The sequence below is a fragment of the Harpegnathos saltator genome, unplaced genomic scaffold (assembly GCF_003227715.2).
Source record: "Harpegnathos saltator strain DR-91 unplaced genomic scaffold, Hsal_v8.6 scaffold27, whole genome shotgun sequence".
Lineage (NCBI taxonomy): Eukaryota > Metazoa > Arthropoda > Insecta > Hymenoptera > Formicidae > Harpegnathos > Harpegnathos saltator.
This window is the reverse complement of record NW_020230061.1, coordinates 289975-315539: the sequence shown is the minus strand read 5'-3', so window position 1 is coordinate 315539 and position 25565 is coordinate 289975. Positions and strand designations below refer to the sequence as shown.

The 25565-nt window shown below is 37.1% G+C and overlaps 2 protein-coding genes and 1 pseudogene across 2 annotated transcripts; 1 reads left to right on the top strand and 2 right to left on the bottom strand.

Annotated features, from left to right (window-relative positions):
• Nucleotides 1-2947: 2947 nt before the first annotated feature.
• LOC112588687 (retinol-binding protein pinta-like) lies at nucleotides 2948-20338 on the bottom strand. The gene is made up of 8 exons (XM_025299368.1): nucleotides 20181-20338; nucleotides 8323-8496; nucleotides 7853-8018; nucleotides 5623-5727; nucleotides 4310-4451; nucleotides 4125-4235; nucleotides 3883-3988; nucleotides 2948-3581 (listed from the first exon to the last, which is right to left on the bottom strand). Exons 2-8 carry the CDS (start codon nucleotides 8444-8446, stop codon nucleotides 3430-3432), a joined length of 906 nt encoding a protein of 301 aa, XP_025155153.1. The 5' UTR covers nucleotides 8447-8496; nucleotides 20181-20338; the 3' UTR covers nucleotides 2948-3429.
• On the bottom strand, nucleotides 6409-7846 carry LOC112588688 (uncharacterized; annotated as a pseudogene).
• On the top strand, nucleotides 17775-18227 carry LOC105187139 (putative uncharacterized protein FLJ37770). Its single transcript, XM_025299353.1, has one exon. The coding sequence runs from the start codon at nucleotides 17775-17777 to the stop codon at nucleotides 18225-18227; it is 453 nt and encodes a 150-aa protein (XP_025155138.1).
• Nucleotides 20339-25565: the final 5227 nt, after the last annotated feature.

The window sequence follows — 25565 nt, the reverse complement described above, 5'->3', positions numbered from 1 at the left end:
TAAGACTATCGGAAAGTGAATATTTTACGAAATATTTTGTATTTTTATCAAAATTTTGTAAAGCTGCAGCTTTATAACTCGAAAAGTACTTCACCAAGAAACATTTGATTATAGTGTTTTGGGAAGCTCTCGAAGTCAGCTACAAGAATATGTAATAGAAAATAGGGAGTGACATCTAAAAAAATTGAGGTAACCTTCACGTGACCTTCAAATGACTCTTCAAGATCAAATCAATGATACCATTTTATGGCCCCCTCGAAACCATACAAAACGTATCTGAACCATTTTTCTCTAAAATAAAAAATAAGAGAGACATTTGGGGTGGACACTTAAAATGGGACACCCTGTATATATTGTTACGTCTCAGCTCCTATTTTTCCTTCCTTTTCCTTATTTCTTTTTTATCCTTATCGAGCGGTACATCTTGCAATCTGAACTTCCGGTTCTCCCCTCCCTCGTTCGATATGGACTAGGATTATATTATGTTGACATTCGTAACGGCGACCTGTAATTGTGACTAGCATTTTATTTTAAGTTAATGCGTTAGCTTTAATACCTCTTATTATTCTTTTGTATATGGAAAACCTTGTGTTAAATTTCCGACACCGGCGTGTGTTTAATTTGATATATCGATTTTGGGTGACACATTTTATATGCTAGACTCAACATATGAATTGTGTTACTTTTTTCTGTTTTTTTTCTTTTCGGCACTTCTGTTTTATGTTAATTTGACACATCGTTTTCTACAGCGCGCGTATGCTTTATCATTGCTTACGCAGTCTCAAGAATAACAGCCCGGTTGCGCGAGGGCTTGGCTATTATTTCTTACTATTATTCCAAATTATTTTTATCATAGCGAACAGACTATACAGCTTCCCCATCTCTTGCTTCTTAACAATAAAAATAAGCACTAAGTGTGGGAAAGTTGTGTTATAACCGTTAACAACTTTTCTAATCGTTATCTTTATAACTCTGCAGTATAAGCATTGTGATTCTACGAATCTCATAACTGTTTTGCGTCAGCAGCACGGCCCAGCTTCGCTCTCAGGGATCTCGGATGGAAGACAAGGCATATCGCGTCGTAATTCTCCACCTTGTTTCTTTCATCCGACATATCGCTAAACTTTACGTATTATCCGGTTATTAGATCAAAGCGTTAGAAATGTAGTGTAAAGAAATAAAAACCTATCACTATAAAATTGTACTACCCCCGTTTGCCACTCTCCGTTAGAATTATTGAACTTGTTGCGCCGAATTCGCCAGGAACGCTTCCTTGGCCTATCATTGTATCGCGTCGTACCTAAATTCGCGATTGCCGCATTATTGTCCACCCGCGGTTGACTATAAAATTGTAAACATTTTCATTCTAAGATAACCGAACTGTTTAGGCGACACTTTGGCGGGGTTCTTATCGTTGTTGCATCCGGGTATCGAGTAACTCGCGTCTTGCTCCGACACAAAGAAGAAGGACTCCTCGGCCCATTGGCGAACAGCCCGCTTCTTCACTCTCGTTGAGGCCGTCACACGTTTCGGACGCGTGTTCACAAGTCTCTCCTTAACTATTGTACTTAGAGACTCTTCAAATTCCATCATTTCGTGACGGTCTCTCATATTCTCGTATATCTCCTTTTTTTCTTTCTGGTTCTTTCTCATTACAATTGTTGCAACCAAGTGTATTCGTGATTTCAACCAATTTCTCGATCTTCTTAATTAATTCGTACAAGAAAAGACAGACGCGACCTTCGGAAGCCAGGAGTGCGATATCGCGAGCGTTCGACGTTCCGTCATCTCAGCTGGGAGGAACGCGGGCACGTACGAGGGCTCCTTCTCCCGTTCCGTCGGACGCCTAAACAATGACGTTCCATCCATCCGATCACAGTAAGCCTTTCGATACCCACGTGAATAAAACAACATTTGTCTTCCTCTATGTCGTTCAATGTGTTTCGCAAACCGTGTATTGTTCTCCGTACAGAGGCGCTTTCCTCATAGTCATATCCACGTTATCAAATAAATTCTACTGAATCCAATAAAATTCCACGGGACGTAACAATATATACTAGGTGCGCAACTAAGTTTCCGGTTTTTTGATCAATGAAAAATGGAAAATTTCAAGAGAAATACAAAAATCGGTTTATTCAAAGTATTGTCCCTCGTTAGCTACACATTTTTGCCATCTCTCTGGCAATACATGAATATCGCGACGATAAAACGATGCGTCTTTGGACCGAAACCATTCATCCAACCAATTTTGCACTTCTTCGAAATTGGCCAAGTGTTGCCCAGCAAAGTCAAGCGCCATCGACCGGAACAAGTGATAATCGGAAGGGGCCAGGTCTGGCGAATACGGCGGATGCGGTAGCAGATCCCATTTCAGCGTTTTGATGGTGTCTTGGACGATGGACGATGGAAGTGCGATGGCACGGAGCGTTGTCGTGCTGCAATATCACTCGTTCGTGTCTCGTGTCCCATTCTGGCCGTTTTTCGAGCAATGCATGGTTCAAATTGATCAGTTGTTGTCGGTAGCGATGCTCATTGACAATTTCGCCCGGTTTCAGCAGCTCATAGTACACGATTCCTTTCTAGTCCCACCAAACACAGAGCATTGTCTTCTTTCCGAAGCGATTTGGCCGTGCCGTCGATGTTGATTGACTTGGTTTCACCATGTGAAAGCCACGATTTTTTGCGTTTTGGATTCTCGAAATATATCCACTTCTCAGCGCCAGTAACAATTCGATGCAGGAAACTCTTTCTTTCATGCCGTAAAAGCAAAATTTCGGAAGTGGCTCTTCGATTTTCCATCTGTCTCTCAGTCAACTCATGCGGCACCCCTTTTCCTTCCTTTTGAATTTTTCCCATGGCATGCAAACATTTGGAAATACCTTGGCGAGTAATGTTTTATACCTCCTCAAGTTGATCTTGTGTTTGCGTATCATCTTCATCCAATAACGCTTGCAGATCGGCGTCCTCAATTGTTTTTGGTCTTCCGGAGCACTCCTTGTCCTCAGTGTCGAAATCGCTACTTCTGAAGTGTTTAAACCAATCTTCACAGGTAGTTTTCGGTGGTGCATGTTCGCCGTAGGCCTCATTAAGCAAACGACATGCTTCAGATGCACTTTTTTTCAAGTTAAAGCAGAAAAGCAAAGCTTCCCGCAAATGCTGTTTATTTGGTAGAAAACTCGATATCTTCGTTGTTAGAAAAATATTTTTGCGTTGCGATATGTGTTGGTATTACGACTGGTTATTGTTAACAGATGTCCAAGTTATAAAAAAAACACAACTTCAGACATGTATGTCGACTACATGTGTCGTTAGTGCTATCCATGTGTGAAACCCGGAAACTTAGTTGCGCATCTAGTATACGTTGGATTAGCATTACATATTTTGAAATTCGTAAACATCACAATATATCAATAAGATATTTCTCAGATGTCAGTCGATTTCTAACTTGCGGAATGTCCCATTAATTCCGAATAATTCATCCGCATTTATTACGTAATCAGTTCGCAGAGACTCGTTGCTCTTAACTTTTTCTTGCTCCAGTAACCATTCCCTTCGTTCCAACAATTTCACATGCCACATATCTGGAATAAGATAACATCAAAATAAGGTCATAAAATTTCAAGCTATCTTCCTATGTCCAAATAATGACTATTTAAATTTTTTAGTCTATAAATATTAACGGATTTATATATTATGAAGGAATGAATAATTATTGTTATTAGATATCGAAGAAGGGCAGACATGATTTTTCATAAAAAGAAAAACCGAATTGAAAGTACCATACTTTTGATCTGCGCGATCTGACTCTTTTATACACATTTAAGTTGAAATTATAAAATTATTAAGAAATGTATGTATTCGTAATATCGATCGATGCAGTACCTGATAAAGCTTCCAATGACGGTTCCTTACCGCCATAATCCGCGGGTAAATTAGATTTTGATATTATTTCACATATTGATTCTATTCCGGATTCGAAAACTTTCACCTAAAAATGTCACTGTTGGTCAAAGTCTCACAATTTGATTTAAAAATTAAATGTTTGCATAATGACAATTAGCATAATGACAATTATACTACAGATATGAATTTTGTGAATGTTTGTAATATCATTTTGTATTTACTCTCTCATAAATTTTTGGACTCATAAACGCTTTTATTAACTGTAAGAGTCTACCGATATAAGATGGTGCGTTTATCATATAAATTCCTTTGTATCTCAAACCGTATGCTTCCTGAACAGTTTAAACAAATCACAAATTAATTTGAGCAAGACATCATATAGTGTATGTGAGGTGCGGTTACTTACCAGGCAAAGGTCATACTTTCTTATAAGGCTTGGTATGCATTTAAGCAAATGATTAAAAGTAAAATAAGCACAATCAACTATTATAATATTAGAATTTACCCTGTTTTCCTCTATACATATGTCTATTAACATGCATGTGTATCTGTAACGTGAAGAAATAATACAATACATATCTTTCATCGATTTTATTTTATTTTTTCATTTTCAATGAATTTGTATATTCTATGGACTTGTCTTACGTTCGTAAAATCGCAACGAGAAAATCCATTTAATTTTTACGCTGACCTAATTCTTATTATAATTGATAATTCGAAAAAAATACAATCAATAGAGATGTACATTCTTTATAATTCTTTATAACCTTCTTTATAATTGTTTCTGTCAGAAACAAGCAGAACAATTGTTATTCGTTAAATTCGTGACATGATTTGTCCTGAGTTTTTTATGTTATTCGAAACTGCGGATAAACAAAAGCATGTGCGAAAAATTTTACGATTTAAATAGCTTCGCGAATTTCTTGCGTTTTCTCTTCTCATATCGTTTCTCCAAAGTCACCGATTTCAGTTTTCTTGTCAATATGCATCGCTAAGTAGAGTGTAATTGTAGCAGTAGGGAGAGATGATAAGTGTGGAAGTATCTTGTTTCTATCTCATTATCGATAATAGCAGATGAGAGGGAATGAGGAGGGGCGGGAGGAAGACAGACAGAGGAGGTTGCATGTTTAGTTTTACGGGAATAGGAAAGGAGATTAGAAGGAAAGACAAGCAGAGGAAAGAAGAGAGTAGGTTCCAAAGACTGCGTAGAGGAAGGTAGCGAGATTGATGCGCTATGATTTTGTCGGCCAAATGGCGTCCCGTGAAAATGCTCGACAATTATTCGCGAGTGCGTAATAACGATGGCGTTAAATAATAATTTATTTTAATATTAAATAAAAATTAAATAAAAATTAATTTCGTCTGCATCGAGCACCGCGTGGATTCCGATAGTATGGAATGTTTATAAGGTCGCATCAAGCTCCGCCAGATTTTTGTTTTGTTTTTATTCTTCTTTCTTTTATCATTGTTACCCGCTACCGTTGTTTCTTTTGTAGCTTCAAGCGATGATTTATACATTGCCGGTCAGGTGGTAAATGCAGCGTGTATTTAAGCTCACTTTTATCTGGGGACTTACTAAGAGTGATAGTAACTCTTATGTTGTGTGACGGTATATCTTTGGGACCAGAAAGGTGCGATGTATTTGCGGGATAAAACTTCAATGTCTCTAAGATATCGATAATACATATGTACTTGTTTTTATAATTTGTTTCTACATACTTTATCACATCCGCGAGATGAAAGATAGAAGCGTCTTCGCTTATAAATCGGAAAAAAATGATTCGATTTTTTTCCGGCGTCAGCTTTGGTAGAATTACCCATTGTCTGCAAGAAATTATGTATTTATGAAGACACGTTCAATGCAAACAAAAGGAATTGATTTTTCAAAGATAATAAATTTGCAATTATTTTTCATTTTTTTTATTAAATAGTTTTTTTCACCTACTCTTGCACTTTGTTTTATAAAAAAGCAATATTCCTAGTTATTTCATAAAATATATAGTTGCAACTTGTAGTGGTGAGAGGTAAGAGAATATTTTTTTCAAAAAGAAATAGAGATCATTTTGAAATTTTTAAATGGTGCACTCTTTTTTTACATAATATATCACGTTTGTGATAGTGCATTAAATTCATTTTCGAAGTCCTTTACAATATTATGAATATATTATAAAGAAGAAAACATGGTATCATTTTCTTGGCAGATTCACAGTGACCTTGATTTCCTTATGAAAAAGATATTTTTTATCTTTTGTCATTGCAAACTGTAATTTACATAAAATGGTCCAAAATTTGTCTTGCAACCGTTTCTTTAAACCGTCGAAAATATTTAAAAAATCGTACGAACTATTATACAGAACATCCAGTATGAATAATATAATTCATTTTGAAGAGTAAGAAAATTCAGTTTTAGATAAAAATTATCCGAAGCGAACGCGTTAGTGTTCATTTATAAATACAAATATTAAATATTTCTGATTTATTTTTCAATATATATTTTCAATATTACGTTAAATTTTAATTAGCGTTTTTGTTAGATCAGTGTCTCTGATACTAATTTCGTACGTAACATTTTGTTAAAATCACTATAAAAAATATGGTACGTAGGCTGCTGGAAAAGTTTTTGCAAACGATATGAAGAAAAACATGTAAAATTCGGTAATTATCGGCTTTATTGTTTTTCAAAGTATTCGCCTTTAAGATTAGTACACTTTTGCATACACTTGGATCAATTTTCGAAGCATTTTTTCCACTCTGAAGCTGTAACCTCAGAAATCAGTGTTCGGAATGCTTCAACAGCTACTTCAAGAGACACAAATTGCATCACCATACATCTTATGTTTGGAAACAAGAAGAAATCATTAGGTGATAAATCAAGTGAATACGGACAATGAGTCATCAATTCGACATTTTTACTGGATAAAAAATCAACAGTTTGACGTGCTGAGTGACAGCTGGCATTGTCATGATGAAGAATGATGCGACGATTTCGGTTTGTTCTACGCAATTCATTGATGACTTCTGGCAAACAAATTGTTGTATACCAATTAGCATTTATAGTCCTTCGATCCTCTAAAGCCACGGTTGCCACATGTCCGGTATAACCGAAGAAGCAAGCAATCATTTGCTTAACAACACTGCGTGAACGAACAACTTTTGTTGGTTTCGGCTCATTTTGAAAACAACATTTGTTTGTTGGTTTCGGCTCATTTTGAAACACCCAAATAGTGGATTGTTATTTACTTTCGGGTTTGTACGAATAGATCCACGTTTCGTCTCCAATAACGATGTTGTAGACCAAATTTGACCGACCTCGGTTGAATTTCTTGAGAATTTCTTTGCACCATTTCACACGAGCCTGTTTTTGAGCTTCGGTCAAATTGTGTGGGATCTAACGACTGCGAAGTTTCCGTATGTTCAAGTGATCATGTAAAATCGTGTGTATTGCTTTCATGTCAATGCCCAAAGATACCTGAATCTCGCGGTATATTATATGCTGATCTCGCTCAATCATTTCACACACATCAACATTAGTAGCAACAACAGACATGGATGGACGACCTTCACGAAATTCGTCACTAAGAAAGGTACGTCCATGCTGGAATTCGGCAAACCAATTATAAACAGTCCTATTAGATGGTGCTTCATCCCCAAAAGTCAAATGAAGTCGATCAATGCATTGTTTCAGAGTTAGACTACATTTGTAATCGTAAAAATCATTGCTCGAAAATTTGCAAGCGAAATTTCCATTTTCTCACAAAATAACTTCTTTTAAAATACTGTACACACAAAACTAATTGACTAGGTACAAACTGTCAACTGAATTATAGGTTAGAAACGTTTAATTTTATGGGTATGATAGTAACAGAACGGTGGCGCCAATGCAAGTATTAGATTGCAGAAGCTTTTCCAGCAGCCTACGTATAATACATAATAACACATTTATACTTACACGCATTTGTATACTAGAGCGATCTTCTCATTTTGTGGGTCATAGTTGGCGAAAAACTCGGGAAGCAAGGTACGAAGTGTATATTGCGAATCTAAACGTTTTTTAGCTTTCTCTAAATCCAATTTTGAAGTTAAAAGGGTGAACCGTAATCGATTATCTGAGATGTCTACGCGAAATGTAGAATTATGTTTATTATTGTGGCGTATTAATGCATATCATTCATTTTTACTAAGTTAGCATGCAATGATAGAATACATCATGGTAACTTGATCAGCTATTAATGATTGAATGGAGGTAATCGACATCCGTGTTCCGCAAATTACGAAGTAATTCGTTTTATTAGAGTTATATAGAAATTACTTTCTTTTTTAAATCTGTCAATCACAATTAATTAGATATGTTTTGTTTGGACGCAATATGTAAACAATTAATCAATATATATAATCTCTGTTTGAATTTTAAATACAAACCTTGAGGAAGATGAGCTTGTTGTTTCAACCATTGTCGAAATTTATCGAACTTCTCTTCGTAGAGTTTTTTATTCCCTCCAGCTATCTCCACCGCTTCTTCGATCGTAATATTTTCTAATTTCATAATGTCCAAGATATTGTCCGCTCCTCACAGAATTATTTTATAAGAACAATCTGAAATTAGTTCATATATGTATTTTAAATCATCTTTTAAATCATCTTTTCCCTTGCGACCTTTTAAATTTATATAAAGATGTATTGTTTAATTTCTTTGTTTATATATTTAATATTTCTTTTTTTCACACTATAAATAATGGTAGTAATTACAATAGAGCAACAGAACACCAGTAATATTAATAATTAAAACGTGAACGTTGAGACGCTCTCATAAACTCATCGTCGTATCGTTTCGACAGTCAATTTTCGACTAACTTTCACGGAATGTATCACTTGTCTTTTAAAAGTTACGATCAAAATTTTACAAACGTTGTTTGTAAAATACTGTAGAAGTGTTATGTAGAAATACATATTTGTAACATATTTGTTTCAAGTCCTTCAAGTTCTTCCATTATTCATTGGAATAAAATATATATAGTCTACATATCGACCGTTCGGATTTACTTATTGAATGGCAATATTTTATTATTTTTTCTCTTTTTCCTTTTCTTTTTTATTCCTTCCTTATTTGTTTAGCAACTGGGTCGTCGACCGGTTACATTGAATGATTTATTGACAATTTACCAAACGTAACTTCATTTAGGTTAATTTTATCCTAATGATTATTTAATCACATAAATATAACGTATATGTCAGGGATTAAGTCACATTAAGTCACTGAATATAAATCCGACGTCAAAATTGATAAATTGTAATGAAAAATAGTGTAGATCCAACATGACAGACACATATTTACTAGGTGCGCAACTAAGTTTCCGGGTTTTTTTTATCAAAATGGAAAATTTCAAGAGAAATACAAAAAATGGTTTATTCAAAGTATCGTCCCTCGCTAGCTACACATTTTTGCCATCTCTCTAGCAATACATGAATACCGCTATGATAAAACGATGCGTCTTTGGACCGAAACCATTCATCCAACCAATTTTGCACTTCTTCGAAATTGGCCAAGTGTTGCCCAGCAAAGTCAAGCGTCATCGACCGGAACAAATGATAATCGAAAGGGGCCAGGTCTGGCGAATACGGCGGGTGCGGTATCAGATCCCATTTCAGCGTTTTGATGGTGTCTTGGACGATGGACGATGGAAGTGCGATGGCACGGAGCGTTGTCGTGCTGCAATATCACTCGTTCGTGTCTCGTGTCTCATTCTGGCCGTTTTTCGAGCAATGCATGGTTCAAATTGATCAGTTGTTGTCGATAGCAATGCCCATTGACAGTTCCGCCCGGTTTTAGCAGCTCAGAGTACACGATTCCTTTCTGGCCCCACCAAACGCAGAGCATTGTCTTCTTTCCGAAGCGATTTGGCCGTGCCGTCGATGTTGATGCTTCGCCAGGTGAAAGCCGCGATTTTTTGCGTTTGGGATTCTCGAAATATATCCACTTCTCATCGCCAGTAACAATTCGATGCAGGAAACTCTTTCTTTCATGCCGCAAAAGCAAAATTTCGGAAGTGGCTCTTCGATTTTCCATCTGTCTCTCAGTCAACTCATGCGGCACCCATTTTCCTTCCTTTTGAATCTTTCCCATGGCATGTAAACATTTGGAAATACGTCGGCGAGTCATGTTTAATGCCTCCGCAAGTTGATTTTGTGTTTGCGTATCATCTTCATCCAATAACGCTTGCAGATCGGCGTCCTCAATTGTTTTTGGTCTTCCGGAGCGCTCCTTGTCCTCAGTGTCGAAATCGCCACTTCTGAAACGTTTAAACCAATCTTCACAGGTAGTTTTCGATGGTGTATGTTCGTCGTAGACCTCCTCAAGCAAACGACGTGCTTCAGCTGCACTTTTTTTCAAGTTAAAGCAGAAAAGCAAAGCTTCCCGCAAATGCTGTTTATTTGGTAGAAAACTCGATATCTTCGTTGTTAGAATAAATATTTTTGCGTTGCGATATGTGTTGGTATTACGACTGGTTATTGTTAACAGATGTCCAAGCTATAAAAAAACACAACTTCAAACATGTATGTCGACTACATGTGTCGTTAGCACCATTAATTTGTGAAACTCGGAAACTTAGCTGCGAACCTGGTAAATGATGTGTGAAATAATGATATAAATCATGTAATAGTATTTCGAATATCTCTATGGCTAACGAATTGCTTCATTGTTGCTTATTATTATCCTTTTTTGCTTTTGTACTATCTTGCTCGGTTTTCGTCTGCAACCTTGAAGTGTCGATGCGCGTGCAATTTATCTTCTTGTAAAATAATTGCACGCAGATATCAGCCTTGTAGTATCGCGTGCAATTATATAACAGCTATGCTAATAGAATGCATAAAAGATCTATTTATAACTGGTAAGAAGAATAAGAAAACCGGGATCAGACGGTCAAGGTAAAGCGCGCAGTCATGAAAGAGAACAGTTCTTCCATATAGAATATTGAGAACGGCTGGATAGATTGGAAGGAATCTTAACTAGTGAAAGGCGGATTCGGTCATTATTAAAAAAAGCGTGCGCTTTATACAGGGTGAATATTTTTAATCTTAACAGGCGTACATTTCGAAAATATGCAATTTTATATAAAAAAATCTTAATCAAGAAATGTATTTACAATTCTTGCAAAGTAATCTACCCGAATTTTTAGAAGGTATTAATTTAGAAACTAGAGGACTCATTTAGTTTCAACACGATGGTGCACCTCCGCACAAAGCTAACATTGTGCGAGACTATTTACACCAAAGATATCTCGAACATTGGATAGGATTTAACGGGTATGTTCAACAGCCTCCAAACTCCCCTGATTTAACACCTTGTGATTTTTTCTATGAAGGTTCATTAAAGGGATTGTATTTGCTACGGAGCCAATAAATTCGATCGGTATAAGAAATCGCATCATCAGAACTCTGGCAACTATTCCCGAAGAAGTCCTTCAAAGGATTATTATTGCGTTACATGATAGATTCCAAATGTGTATTAAAGTGAATGGTGATACATTTGAACAAATGTTACAAATTCACATAAATCGTGACAGGCAAGGGGGCTCACGGAAATCAAACACCCCAAAAGGAACAGATACCTACTACGTCCACGCCATTGGTCTTGGTTAGCGCTAAAAGTAGAATTAGAATAAAAGGTATATCTAAAAAATTCAAGGTGACCTCGATCTGAGCTTGAGGACAGTATGTCGAAGTCAACCAAGGTCATTATTCTTTCTTTGTCTCAAACCTAATCGTTTTAAGATAGTTTTAAGATAAGATAGATTGACTTAATCTTCACCTGTTAATATTTGAGTCTCATAACTCGAAAAGTTCTCAATAAAAAATACTTTATCATAGCGGAAAGATCTTGAAGTCAACCATAAGAATATGATATGAAAAATAGGGGGTTCCATTTGAGAAAATTAAGTTGATTATCCTGTGACCTTAAATAGATGTCCCAAGGTCAAACCCAGGTCACTATTATACGTCTCCCTCAACATTAGACAACTTTTATTTAAAAAGTCTTTTTGTAAAATTGCATATTTTCGAAATATTTGCTTGTTAAGATTAAAAATACTCACCTGTATATGCAAATATAAAAATGAATGCTAAAGGAGCCACAAACCAGTTAAGTCGACTAAAATTGATATATAATTATGGCTGTAATCTTTGTTTTTTCGAGACTAATTTTTTTTTGTTATTTTTAATATTCATTCATTCTCCAATGTTTTTGCATTTAGCTTACAGTCTACTCCAATAATTTAATAGATTTTTAGAAAAGTTGTCTATGTGAAATTAACTGAATGATAATTGGTGACATAATCAAAGTTGTAGTTGTAATAGTCAGAACGGTTGTGAACGTGAAACTAGCAATCTTTCGAGAAATTACATCTGTAATTTATATTATATATTTTGCACTTTTATTCTTTTTTATGCTATTTGTATCCTGTTTTCGATTTGTTTCTGCGCAGTATAAACACAACTTCGCTTTTATATTGCGCAGAAACAAATAAAAAACAGATATAAAACTTCATTTGAAGATAAATTTAAGTTGGAAACTCAAACAGCTGCTGAAATCATGTTTTTATAGCACCAAATATAAAACAGTCTATTTTGTAGACACTCTATTAATGTTCTTATATTTTATATTCTTACATATTGATATCGATATTTTAGTACATTTATGAATATCGCATAGTTCATAAATCTTTCTCTCGCAATATCACTCTTTATACATATACATATATATTCTCGTTTATTCTCGTTATTCCCGAGATAGAAAGCTCTCTGCGTTTTAAAGAGTTGAGACTGTCTTCGAGATTGTCTTATGATTTTTCAATAATATCAGACAATAACAGGCTGTTCTTCTATCATTATTTTCACGAAACCTCATATTTTTCGGAATAAAGATTCGTGAAAATTAGTGATCTCGGAAAGAATGTATTTTCCAATTATTCATACATTTTTTCAGTGTCTTGCCGAAAAATGCTCCCTGGAAAATCTCCACATACCTATTTTCATGGGAAAAGAAATTAATTTCGGATCACACGATTAAGAATCTAAGCGTTGCAATCAATTATTCATCCACTACAACTGCCATATTGGATCCGCCATTTTCAATTTCGGACATCTGACTACGGAATGTTCATGAGTGACCCGAAAACCCCCAGATACCGATTTTCATGGAAATCGAATGAATTTTGAACCACCTGATAAATGAATTAAATATTTTCAATAAGTTTTTCATCTACTCAAGCCACCATATTGGTGCGGCCGTTTATAATTTTTCAAAAGGCCACGTTTTTTCTTAAACTACATATAAAAACGAAAAGTTTAAGCCCTCAAGCGTTTTATTTTGACTTCATGAATTTTGTCCAGACACTTGTCCCACTTGACGTGAAACGTCCCATATACCATATATACAAGGTGTTTGAAAGTGAGATGTTGCGTTCGCTCGCTCCTCGTTGCGCGCGCTCGCCTCTTGTCGCTTACGGTTGCCCCTCACCGGGCGCGCTCGCCTATCGATGCTTACCGCGGCTGCCCACCGCTCTCTACGCGTTCATTAGCTCACAGGTTTCAATTAATAACTCGATAACTATTGCCAATTTGACATTATGGTACATGACTTTTCTTCTCGGCTACACCTAATCTATCTCCAACTATCCAACAGCTATCAAACACCCTGTATATATATATACAGGGTCATCGAAAAGTATCGGACCCCTCTAATATCTTCAGCTAGAATGCATTTTGGAGAAAATGTCCAATAGCAAAGTTGTATGGCTTCAAGCGGGAAGTAAGATGACGACCTTGACTTCGACCTTGACCATGTCCGTCAAAGTCATTTCAAAGTCAACCTTATTTTTTTTAATGGAACCCCCAACATTTTATTGCATATTCTTATAGATTATCTCGAGAGCTTCCCAAAATACTATAATAAAACATTTTTTCATTAAGTATTTTTTGAGTTATAAAGGTTTGAAGTTAACAATTTGTTAAGTGATATGTGATTCCGACTAGTTAAGGCAAGAGTGGTGTGTGATTCCGACCGGTTAAGGCAAGAGTGGTGTGTGATTCCGACCGGTTAAGGCAAGAGTGGTGTGTGATTCCGACCGGTTAAGGCAAGAGTGGTGTGTGATTCCGACCAGTTAAGGCAAGAGTGGTGTGTGACTCCGACCAGTTAAGGCAAGAGTGGTGTGTGATTCCGATCAGTTAAGGCGAATTTCATTCCAATTGGTCAGCTTGGGCAAAATATTCAATTGTACCAAACAATTTACAACAAATGTTCAAGTTGTTGCCCTTCAACAGCCTGGCAATGTGCCAATCTGTTATAAACAACTGAAACCGCATTCCGGAACGTTTCCGGCGGTATTAGTTCTATCTCTCGAGTTATTCTCCCTCTTAAGTCATCTAAATCTTGAGGCTTGGTGGCATAAACTTTACTTTTCAAGTAACCCCACAAAAAAATGTCAAATAGGGTCAAGTTCGGAGACCGAGGTGGCCACTCAATATGACCCCTTCGCCCTCTCCATCTGTCCTGAAAGACCTCATTCAAATATTGACGGACAATGACATCATAATGAGGTGGAGCTCCATCCTGTTGGAAATAAATTTCATCCATATTTCCACCAGCTATGTCTCGAATAGCTGGAACAATTTGTTCGCGAAGCATGACTGTGTATACTACTGTGTGCTGTCAAATTGCCTTCAATGAAGAAAGGACCAACTGGTCTACCATTAAGAATACCAGCCCATATGTTAACTTTTTGTGGATATTGGGTATGATTGTCTCTTTTCCAATGAGGATTAACGTCACTCCAGTATCTGCAATTGTGTCTATTTACATTTCCAGTCAGTTCAAATGTTGCCTCATCAGAGAAAACAATATTATTAAGTAATAGAGAATCGTCGACAATTATCTCCATCATAAGATCACAAAATTCGATGCGTCTATCAAAATCATCTTCGGACAACTCTTGGACCAAATGGAGTTTGTATGGATGCCATTTATTCAATTTCAGAATTTTACTGACAGATGCATGACCGATTTCGTGTTCTTGTGCAACGCGATTGATGAAAATGTGATGGAGACTTTCAACGAAAGACTGTAAAACATCTAATGCCTTATCATTATTTGTTGCTGTTTTACGTCTACCAGATCTTGGGCGGTTTTTAACGCTATCAATGTCCTCGAAATGTTGAATAGTACGGATTACAGTACTTTTGGAGATCCTATTATTTTCATTCCGAAAATTTTCATTAAATAATCGCGTTACTGTTTTACACCCTCTTTGTTGATCTCCCCATCCTCACATCATTAACAGTGTTATTCGATCTCTTTCAGAAAGCTCCGCCATTCTTAATTAGAGCAAAGAAGAATTAAACAGGTAAGTGATAGGAAATTGATCTAAATAATTAAGTAGAGAAAAATACTAATTATTAAGTGTTGGTCCAACTATCGATTTGTTTATTTCAACCAGCACTAGCAAAAAGCTTGTTGAGCAATTGAAAATCTAATAGATCAATTAATAATATTTACGAAAAAATTCTGGGCTATTGGAAACAAAATGAAGATGTTTGGGACAATCAATTGAAGCGCAATGGCTTCTTTTGTTACAGAAACAATTTTTGGAGCTGTTCGTTTTTGTCCACGAGGTGACTGCTGCTCGCTGAGAAGAAGACAGCACTGCATCAAAGATTCAAATCAGTGATCCGCATTGTTTGCTCAAGAGCTTGTATTATTATTGGTGCCTGCGAGAGTGAGACAATAAAGATCGGCCCCGCCAATGCTTTCGGGCAACTTCTCGCGATCACCTTCGGACAGTTTTCCGCCATAGCCTACTAGCATAACCGCTTGAAGCCGTACAACTTTGCTATTGGACATTTTTCCAAAATGCATTCTTACTGAAAATATTAGGGGGAGTCGATACTTTTCGATTAATGTATTTTCTTTAAACCAATTAATTGGTCTCATTATTTCGCGCACAAAAGTATTAAGGTTATGATTACTGCAAACTAAATAATATTTTACAAGATATTTTACATTTTGTGTCAAAAAATTGTTAACTTCAAACCTTTATAACTTAAAAAGTATTTAATGAAAAAATGTTTGATTATAATGTTTTAGAAAACTCTCGAGATAAGCTATAAGAATATGCAATAAAATGTTGGGAGTTCTATTTAAAAAATAAGGTTGACCTTGAAATGACCTTAAAGGACATGGTCAAGGTCAAAGTCAGGATCATCATCTTACTCCCCGCTTGAAACCATACAACTTTGCTATTGGACATTTTCTCCAAAATGCATTCTAACTGAAGATATTAGAGGGGTCCGATACTTTTCGATGACCCTGTATATATATATATATATATATATATATATATTCTTTCCTTTACTTTCACTTTTATATTAATATTCAAGAACACAATTCGCTATGTAGATATCCCAGATAGCACAGGATATTCTATGGATGTCCATTTTATGTCCTCTTTATGTGCGCATGTCCATGGACAAAGACTGAATAAAGGATAAAGACTGTGTTCCGATATTTACTGCCAGTACTGAAAATATATATTTCATGTCACATATTTTATGTTACATATATTATAAATTTCAGTGCCACAAACTATATAAGGTATATAAAAAGTACAGGGACGATGAAATATCACAAAAACTAAACATTTTAGAAAAAATTGTTTCAAATAAAAATTGTAGGGTTTCAAAAGATCTATTTACCAACATTATGAGTTTGACCTTGAGTGGCGTCGCTAAGGTCAAGACAAACTCACTTTGAATTTTCTAAATGCGATCCCCTGTTTTTATTGCATATTGTTATAGACCTTCTTCAGACATTTTCAAAGCACTATAATTTTTTCTACTTTGAATAAGTCGTTTAGGAATGTCTATTAATTCTATTCTGAAAAAAACTGATTTCAAGCGAAAAAGATTATGCTTCCCGCATTACTTTCTCTTTTACTAATAACAGTGCAAAAAAATGCTTGTAAATTGTAATCTGCAAGCGTCGCGGCATTTGCAATTTTCGTGCAGTCAAGCACACGCCATTCACTTTTATAGCGTATTTTTCTTTAATCTCGTATAATATTGGCATTACACCATGAGCACTAGCTTCATCACAGTTCGTCTTGCTGATTAGTTTGTAATTTTAGGATTAATACAAGTTTGTCAATTAACGCGGCGTTCTCACAAAATGTCCTACGTTCGCCTGCGCTTTTTTCGCCTTTTTTTCAGCAACGGTTAAATATATTAGCGATAGAATATAGCAAATATAGCGATAGAATCAATTTCTGCATAGACTGTTATGCTGGGATAAGAGCTTTACATTTGTAGAATTAATAGACATTCCATTATTAAAGGCGTGAGAGCGGGTGTAGTATTCGGTTTCAAGTCCACGCGCTGTGTTTACTGTTGTATTGTCGACGACCGCAAAAAACTGATTTCAAACAACAGGTTGCAAACAGGTTTGTCCAAGCGTAAATTGTACACAAGTTATGTTGCGCAGAATAGTTACTCAATGACGTAAAAGAAGTAAAAAATTATAAGAAAAAACTGAGAAAAAACTGCGGAAAAACTGCCAAGGAAAAACTGCGGAAGATCTGCTGAGGAAAAAAACTGCACCTGGAGACGATTCTGTCGCGATTCTTATATTATATACAAGGTGCGTCCGAGAAGTTCGGTGAATGGTTCTATATTTTAAAATTCGCGCTGGTTAGGATTATGCGCCCACGCATACGCTTTGAGAGACATGTCAATAAGCGTCCCGTATTGTGCAAATCACCAAAGTGAAGCAGAGCACGCTGCGACCAATCTAACGGAGTCAGTGTGAGAACTCGCGTGATTGCACAATGGAGCGCAAAATGGAGCAACGCGTTAACATGAAGTTTTGCTTCAAATTAGGGAAAACGACGACGAAGACTCATGAAATGTTAATGAAAATGTACGGTGTTGAAACAGTGAGTAAAAAGTGTGTTTTTATGTGGTTTAAACGCTTTAGAGACGGAAAGGAAGGTGTCGAGGATGAGCTGCGTTCGGGTCGACCTTCAACAAGCACAGCCCCAGACAACATCGAACAAGTGCGACGGATGCTTGCGGATGATCGGCGGCTGTCTTTGAGAATGATAGCAGAAGATTTGAAGATCAGCAAAGAGAATGTAAGCACTATTGTTCACGAACATTTGAAAAAGCGGAAGATTTGTGCCCGTCTTATACCGCACAAGCTGACAGAGGAGCAGAAGCAAAATCGGATGGAAACGTCTAGAGATTTCATCGACATGTCTGACCGGATTCCGCAGTTTTAATCCTGAAAGGCTTACGCTTCGCAGACGTTGCGAATATCTAACAACGCGTGAGAACGGTGCTTCGAGCGATTCCAAAAGAAGCGTTTGCTGACAGTTTCCAGCAACTATACACCCGATGTTAGAAGTGTGTTGTAGCTAATGGTGATTATTTTGAAGGCCAGTAAAGATATTTTCCCAGACAGCACATGTCCAAAACTGAGACATAAGACGTCTTTAAGACATCTTTAAGTCGTCTTTAAGATGTCTGAAAATAAGACATCTTTAAGTCGTCTTAAAGACGTCTTATGTCCCAGTTTTGGACATTGTGCTATCTGGGTTGTTTGTATAATAACTCCTGTTTCCTTTATTTTATGACACCATTCACCGAACTTTTCGGACACACCTTGTAGATCATCGGAGGCAGGAGGCGCTAAGATGGAATTATCAAAAAAGAAAATGAGCCTTGGAGACGGGGTGGGACCCTGAGAAGAGACCAATAGTGTCGAAGGTCTGATTGGTATTTTTAATTATTGGTCCTGATCGAGCTTTGTGAGAAAAAGTTTTAGCCATTAGAAATTAAGGGCGAGGTTAAGAAAATCTGGTGAGAGAAGATGGTTTGTTTTTGAAGATATGGATCTTTAGGTATAGATGGAATATGGGGTGGAAAGTAGGGATAGGCGATCTTCATCGATTAATCGAAAAACCCGATAGTCTTTCTTCAATTAATTGATGTTTTCCGATGATTTTACTTTTACTCAATTAATCGATCTTTGATGATTTTTTCTCAACATCGGTAACCGATTTTTATTTTTTTTAAATAGAGGATTTTTGTAATATCGTCTTTTAGATACGTAAATGAAATTTATGAATGTTAAGGGGATCCTGGAATCGTCTATCATATTTTACTGACACATTGATTTTAATCTTTTCAAACACTAATCTTTTTATTAGCTGCACAGATTGAAAAATCTTTTTGCATAATAGAAATACTTATAATAACGAAGTCCGGAAGACAAATTTCATTTAAAATTCAATGAAAAATTAAAAAATTACAGTTTCGTTATTATGTTCTGTGTCAGCTCGTAACTTTACTTATTAATTATAAAAGTTCTGCAGTTTATCCATGCGAAAGCTTTTGCTTCCGGGTTAGTCATAATATAAAAGAATAATACTGAAGTAACAGAAATGAGCTTAGAAGTCAGTGTAAAAAGATTAGTGTTCGAAAAAAAATGTATTGGATACGGAATTGTGTTTGCTACATTTTGGGGTAAAACAGAACAGTAGATTAGTTCCGCATAATCATGATCGATGGAACTGCAGGCAAACACAATCGTACTATCCTTGTCTGTTTCATGCGTGGAGTAATGTTATGACAAGGAAACTGTAATTGTTAAATTTTTCATTGAATTTTACATAAAACTTTGTCTTCTGGCATTCGTTATTATAAGTACTTTCATTGTGCAAAAGGATTTTTCAATCTGTGCAGCTAATGAAAAGATTAGTGTTTAAAACTCTCTCGTATCTTTATTTCCCTTGTTACGTCTTGGACAAGCCATAGAGTATGCGTCGAGTTAGATTTACAATTCAGTTTCGAATTTGACGCGCTTTTAGCTATTTTTGAGATATTGAGTGTTTAAAAGAGGAATATATTTATTCCTCTTTTATTGTCTCTAAAGGCTGGTTGCAGTTGGGTTCTTTGAATTTTCCGTTATTACTATTATTATTAATATATAAGCCGGTAGATGAATTATCTTTACTTTCAGATATATGTATTATGAATTCTTCATACTATATCTATAATGGCTGATTTTTCTTTCGCCTGAACGTGGTTAACAAAAAGAAGAATATTTGAGAAAAGACTCACTTGAATTTACTCGCAGCTTCAAATTTAATAAATGTTGAAATTTAATAAATGAAATTTAATAAATGTTGTGTAATCGATACCGGAAAGCCCGAGAATAATTATTTCCTTACCTCACTTTTCTGGTTTTGCCCTGTCGGTGAGGATTTCCGATTGAAATGTTCCAGCTTGAATTGAGAAACACGACCGTTCCAAGAATGGATTTCCCGGCTCTTCGACACGACCGTTCTAACGACTTGATTTTTTCTTTCTGATACGCGCCCGCATCTAGCCGCGGCTTTTATAGACGCGGTCTCGCCACTACGAACATCAGTTAAGCGTCTTTTCGGACTTACAATGTATAATTTATAATATAAAAAATATAAAATCCTTATAATCTAATTCCTGAAGTTACAATTCCTCCTAAAACTTAGTTTTCCTAAAACTATTTATAATTAAGCGTAATACATAGAGTTTCAATTGTTCCATTATTAGTTAATTTAATGAATAAAATTGCGTTATAAAGGAAGGGAAGCATCATAGTTTGTTTTCTTTATAATGATTTAGAATTTTAGAGTTTCCCTGAATAATTGGATGTATAATTTTGAATGATTCGATTCGGACATAGTAAGTATTAAAATTAGCGACAGTAAAAGTAAATTTTTATAAATCTAAAGTAAGTATAGGTAGACAATTTTGATTTTACGGGGTGTACAAATTAGTTCGGTCCATTTTCAAAAGATGGCTCCGACTGTTATGAATGGTTCATAGTGACTGTCGATTTTGACGGTTTCAGAGAGATTAGATATCTGCCAATAATATTCAGTTTATATCGCTTTGAGTTTCATACAAAAACCTTTTTACAATGTTGAAAATGTCGAATTTTGTGTTAACTAAGCAGCATTTGCGGGAGGTTTTAGTTTCCTGCTTTAACTGGAAGGAAAGTGCAACTGAAGCCCATCGAATGCTTGTTGAAATTTATGGTGACGCTGCTCCAACTGATAAATCATGTAGGGAATGATTTCGACGTTTCAAGGATGGGGATTTCAGTGTCGAAGACAAGCCTCGCTCTGGACAGCCAAAAAAATTCGAGGACAAAGAATTAGAGGCATTACTCGAAGAAGATCAGAGTCAAACGCAAGAGGAGCTTGCAGAATCATTGGGAATGACTCAACAAGCCGTTTCCTTACGATTGAGAAACATGGGAATTATTTAAATACAAGGAAATTGGATGCCTTATGAATTGAAACCGAGAGACGTTGAAAGGCGTTCTTCATGACAACGCTCGGCCTCATATCGCAAAAGTCGTAAAAAAAATATTTGGAAACGCTCAAATGGGATGTTTTGCCGCACCCGCCGTATTCTCCGGACATTGCTCCTTCTGATTATTGGTTGTTCCGAAGGATGCAGCACAATTTGGCATGTCACCGGTTCACTTCTTTTGCAGATATCAAAAATTGGCTCTAAACTTGGATCGCCTCAAAAGACGAGTCATTTTTTTCGAGATGTAATTCGAAAATTGCCTGAGAAATGGGAGAAAGTAGTAGCCAGCGATGGAAAATATTTTAATTGATCTGTTCATTCACTTTGTTTTGAAATAAATATATCTTTTAACACAAAAAAACGGACCGAACTAATTTGTACTCCCAATAGTATTCGAATGATTATACATATATGTTCTGATTTTTAAATAAATTGGAAAAATTATTTAATTCAAACGAACACTTAACAAAAGAATCTATAGAATAAAGGAATATGATGAAATCTCTATTTCGAGTATTTGTTTGGGAAGGTTCTACCAGAAAGAAGCCTGAGAGCAGCCACCGGGCGAAAGCATATGTTTAGGGTTTTTGTTGTCCTCTTGCTCTCTCGTCGATTGCAAGTGGAGGGTAGGTTCCTAAATCAACCTAGGTGTGTTCTTTTCCTTTGGTCTCTTTATTGCGCACGTGCCTGCCAATTGCAGAGCACGTGAATCACAGATGTGGCGTATGCGCCTCGAAGGTACAAAAACAATTTCTGCGCTCGCACGGCATACGAGTCACAGCGAAAGAGCGAACGAGCGGACGATAGAGCGAGAGCGAGCAGGGCGAGTGTGCAAGCAGGGAGGCGAGAAAGAGGCAAAGAGCCGGTCACGTCCGCAGCTACGGAGCCGGACTAGCACGAGGAAGACGCTGCGTAAGCTCACACCACCTGTTTGTCTCTTTCGAGAGTGGCCGGATCTTCCTTCCGGAGATCGCGGCCCGAGACGTTGGTGTCGACCACCGTGTGGCGGTGGCGATCTTTAGCGGAGTCCGTCGAACGGCGAAGTCGTCGACGGCTCGAACCAACGAGCTCTTTGTGCGTGCGAAGCGATCGGGCGAGCGGAGGCTAGCCGTCTCGCCTGCTGCGTCGGTTAACTTGTAAATATATTGCATGTTGAGACAAACAGACGAGTCCGGGTTAGTAGTAATACTCTATTTTACGACCCCGCCCACCTCCGACTTAAATAACGGGGAGCTAGTCGGTCCAGCACGGGGCGGGCAGCGGGGATCGCGATTCGACGGTAACTTTGGTGAATTTTGGCGAGGATCGGTGATACGGTCGCCTCCGTACCTAGCGCCCACAACTTTGGTGGTATTTTGAGCAATATACGATTTGGGTCGGATCGAACCCGCCGTGTCCCGCTACCGGCGGAATTCCTTGCGACGGGCAATCTTGCGCGGATCTCCTTTATCGATTAGTGAAAAACGTCGCAGCGTGCGTGCGTGCGTGCGTGCGTACGTGCGTGCATGTGTGTGTGTGTGTATGGCCAAATTATTACTAAAATACTGCTATCCCTACGAACGTTTAGCTCATTGTCAAATGGTAGAAGGAAGACAATTTGAACATTTAATTATTTGAAAAATGTTGCACATCTTAAAAGATGAGATAGTCACTTTATACAACAGAAAGGGTTTGGAGTCATGAAATACAACGGGAGTGACGAACCGTGGGGTCCTTGTTTCTGTTATACAGGGTGCACGATTTATCTGAAGACATTGAAATATCTCGAGAACTATGCATTGGATAAAAAAAAGTGGTTAATGAAAGTTGTTAGTCTCGAAGGGGGACATCCAATGATACCAAACTCGACCTCTCACCCCACCCCCTGGAGGTGGGGGTTGGGGGCAACTTTGAAATCTTAAATGGAAACTCCCATTTTTTATTGCAGATACGGATTCTACGCCATAAAATACGTAAATTTTGTCCGAAACTTCTTTTTTGATTCGTGATAGATGGCGCTGTAATCGCAAAAAATTATATTTTCCGCAATTCTCCAGAAATGATCATTGGATTGAGAAATAAAAAATACCTGTTCAATATTTTTAAAGAACATAATAAAAGTTAATCCCCCCATCCTCTCGGGGTAGGGTGGGTGATAACGTTCAAATCTCAAATGGGGACCCACATTTTTCATTGCAGAATTAGATTGTAAGTGAAATTTTTATTGAAACAATTTTTTTCATTCGTGATAGATAGCGTTGAATTTTTCCGAGAAACTACTTTTAGCGTTACACAGGAACAACGACGAGGACGTAGTAGTTTTATGTTCCCTTCGGGTGCTTTTTTAATGTGAGTCCCCTTGCCTTGAGATTTGAACGTTACCACCCACCCTACCTCGAGAGGATGGGGGGGAATAACTTTTAATATGTTCTTTAAAAATATTGAACAGGTATTTTTTATTTCTCAATCCAATGATCATTTCTGGAGAATTGCGGAAAATATAATTTTTTGCAATTACAGCGCCATCTATCACGAATAAAAAAAAAAGTTTCGGACAAAATTTATGTATTTCGTGGCGTAGAATCCATATCTGCAATAAAAAATGGGGGTTTCCATTTAAGATTTCAAAGTTGCCCCCAACCCCCACCCCCAGGGGGTGGGATGGGAGGTCGAGTTTGGTATCATTGGATGTCCCCCTTCGAGACTAACAACTTTCATTAACCACTTTTTTTTATCCAATGCATAGTTCTCGAGATATTTCAATGTCTTCAGATAAATCGTGCACCCTGTATGACACGTAAACGCACGCACACACACGTACACACAGGCGCACGCACACACACACACACACACACACACACACACACACACACACACACACGCACGCACGCACGCACACACACACACACACACACCCACACCCACACACACCCACACTCACACACACACACACACACACCACGCACGCACGCACGCACGCACGCACGCACGCACGCACGCACGCACACACACACACATGCACACACATGCACACACAAACAAGAGATGTAAATCCGATCGTGTAACCTCCACGCGGTACACCTTGAGTAATGCTAATGCCGACGGTACTGTAACTTTGTAGCTTCATAACTCGGGATGTACTTAACAAAAAAATACTTCATTGTAGTGTTTTGGAAAGCTCTTGGAATACGTTATAAGAATATGCCAAAAAAGTAGGGCGTTCCATTTGAAAAGTTCAAGATGACTTTGCCCTGAGCAAAGCACTCAAAGTAAGCTACAAGAATATGTAATAAAAAGTAGGGAATTCCATTTACAAATATCAGGTTGACCTTGATCTGACCTTATTGGCGCTAGCCAAGGTCAAACTGATAAGAGCAGTAAATAGATCATTTAAACCTTACAACTTTTGCCTGAAACATTTTTTCCAAAAACTGATTGTTTTCGAGATATTTTATCGTTCGGAGAGATCTTTTTGAGAACCCTGTATATACAGGGTGTCCCATTTAACCTGACAAATCGTAATATCTGGAAAACTACATGTCGGATCAAAAAAAGTGGATAATGAAATTTGTTCGTCTCGAAAGGGGACATCCAATGATATCAAACTCGACCTCCCACCCCACTCCCGGGGTGGAGGTAGGGAGCAACTTTGAAATCTTAAATGGGAATCCCCATTTTTTATTGCAGATTCGGATTCTACGCCACAAAATACGTAAATTTCGTTCGGAACTTTTTTTTTATTCGTGATAGATGACACTGTAATCGCAAAAAATTAGATTTTCTGCAATTCTCCAGAAATGATCATTGGATTGAAAAATAAAAAAATACCTGTTCAATATTTTTAAAAATATTTTTAGAAAACATAATAACAGTTATTGCCCTCCATCCCCTCGAGGTAGAGTGGGTGGTAACGTTCTGTTACGTCCTGTAGATTTAATTAGTAAAAATTCTTTCCTCTCGCAGATTTATATTCTCCTAATATAACTATAATAGGAATATATACATATATAAATATAAATTAGGAAACAGACCCATCTGGCGAACAGCCGTCGCGCCAAATGAAAGGCGATTCGGGAAAATTCCATAACAGGAAACAGTGCCCTGTTGTAAAAATCTACGTCTTCGTTTAAAGTTTATATCTGGGTAGTGTTCGCCAAGTGTGTCCGTCGTCCTAGCCATAAAAATTTGAAACTCCGCGCTAACAAACCTTCAGTAAAACAAAGCAACACAGAGCATTCCTGCTCTAAAACTTGAAACTTATATCTTCCCAATCCAAA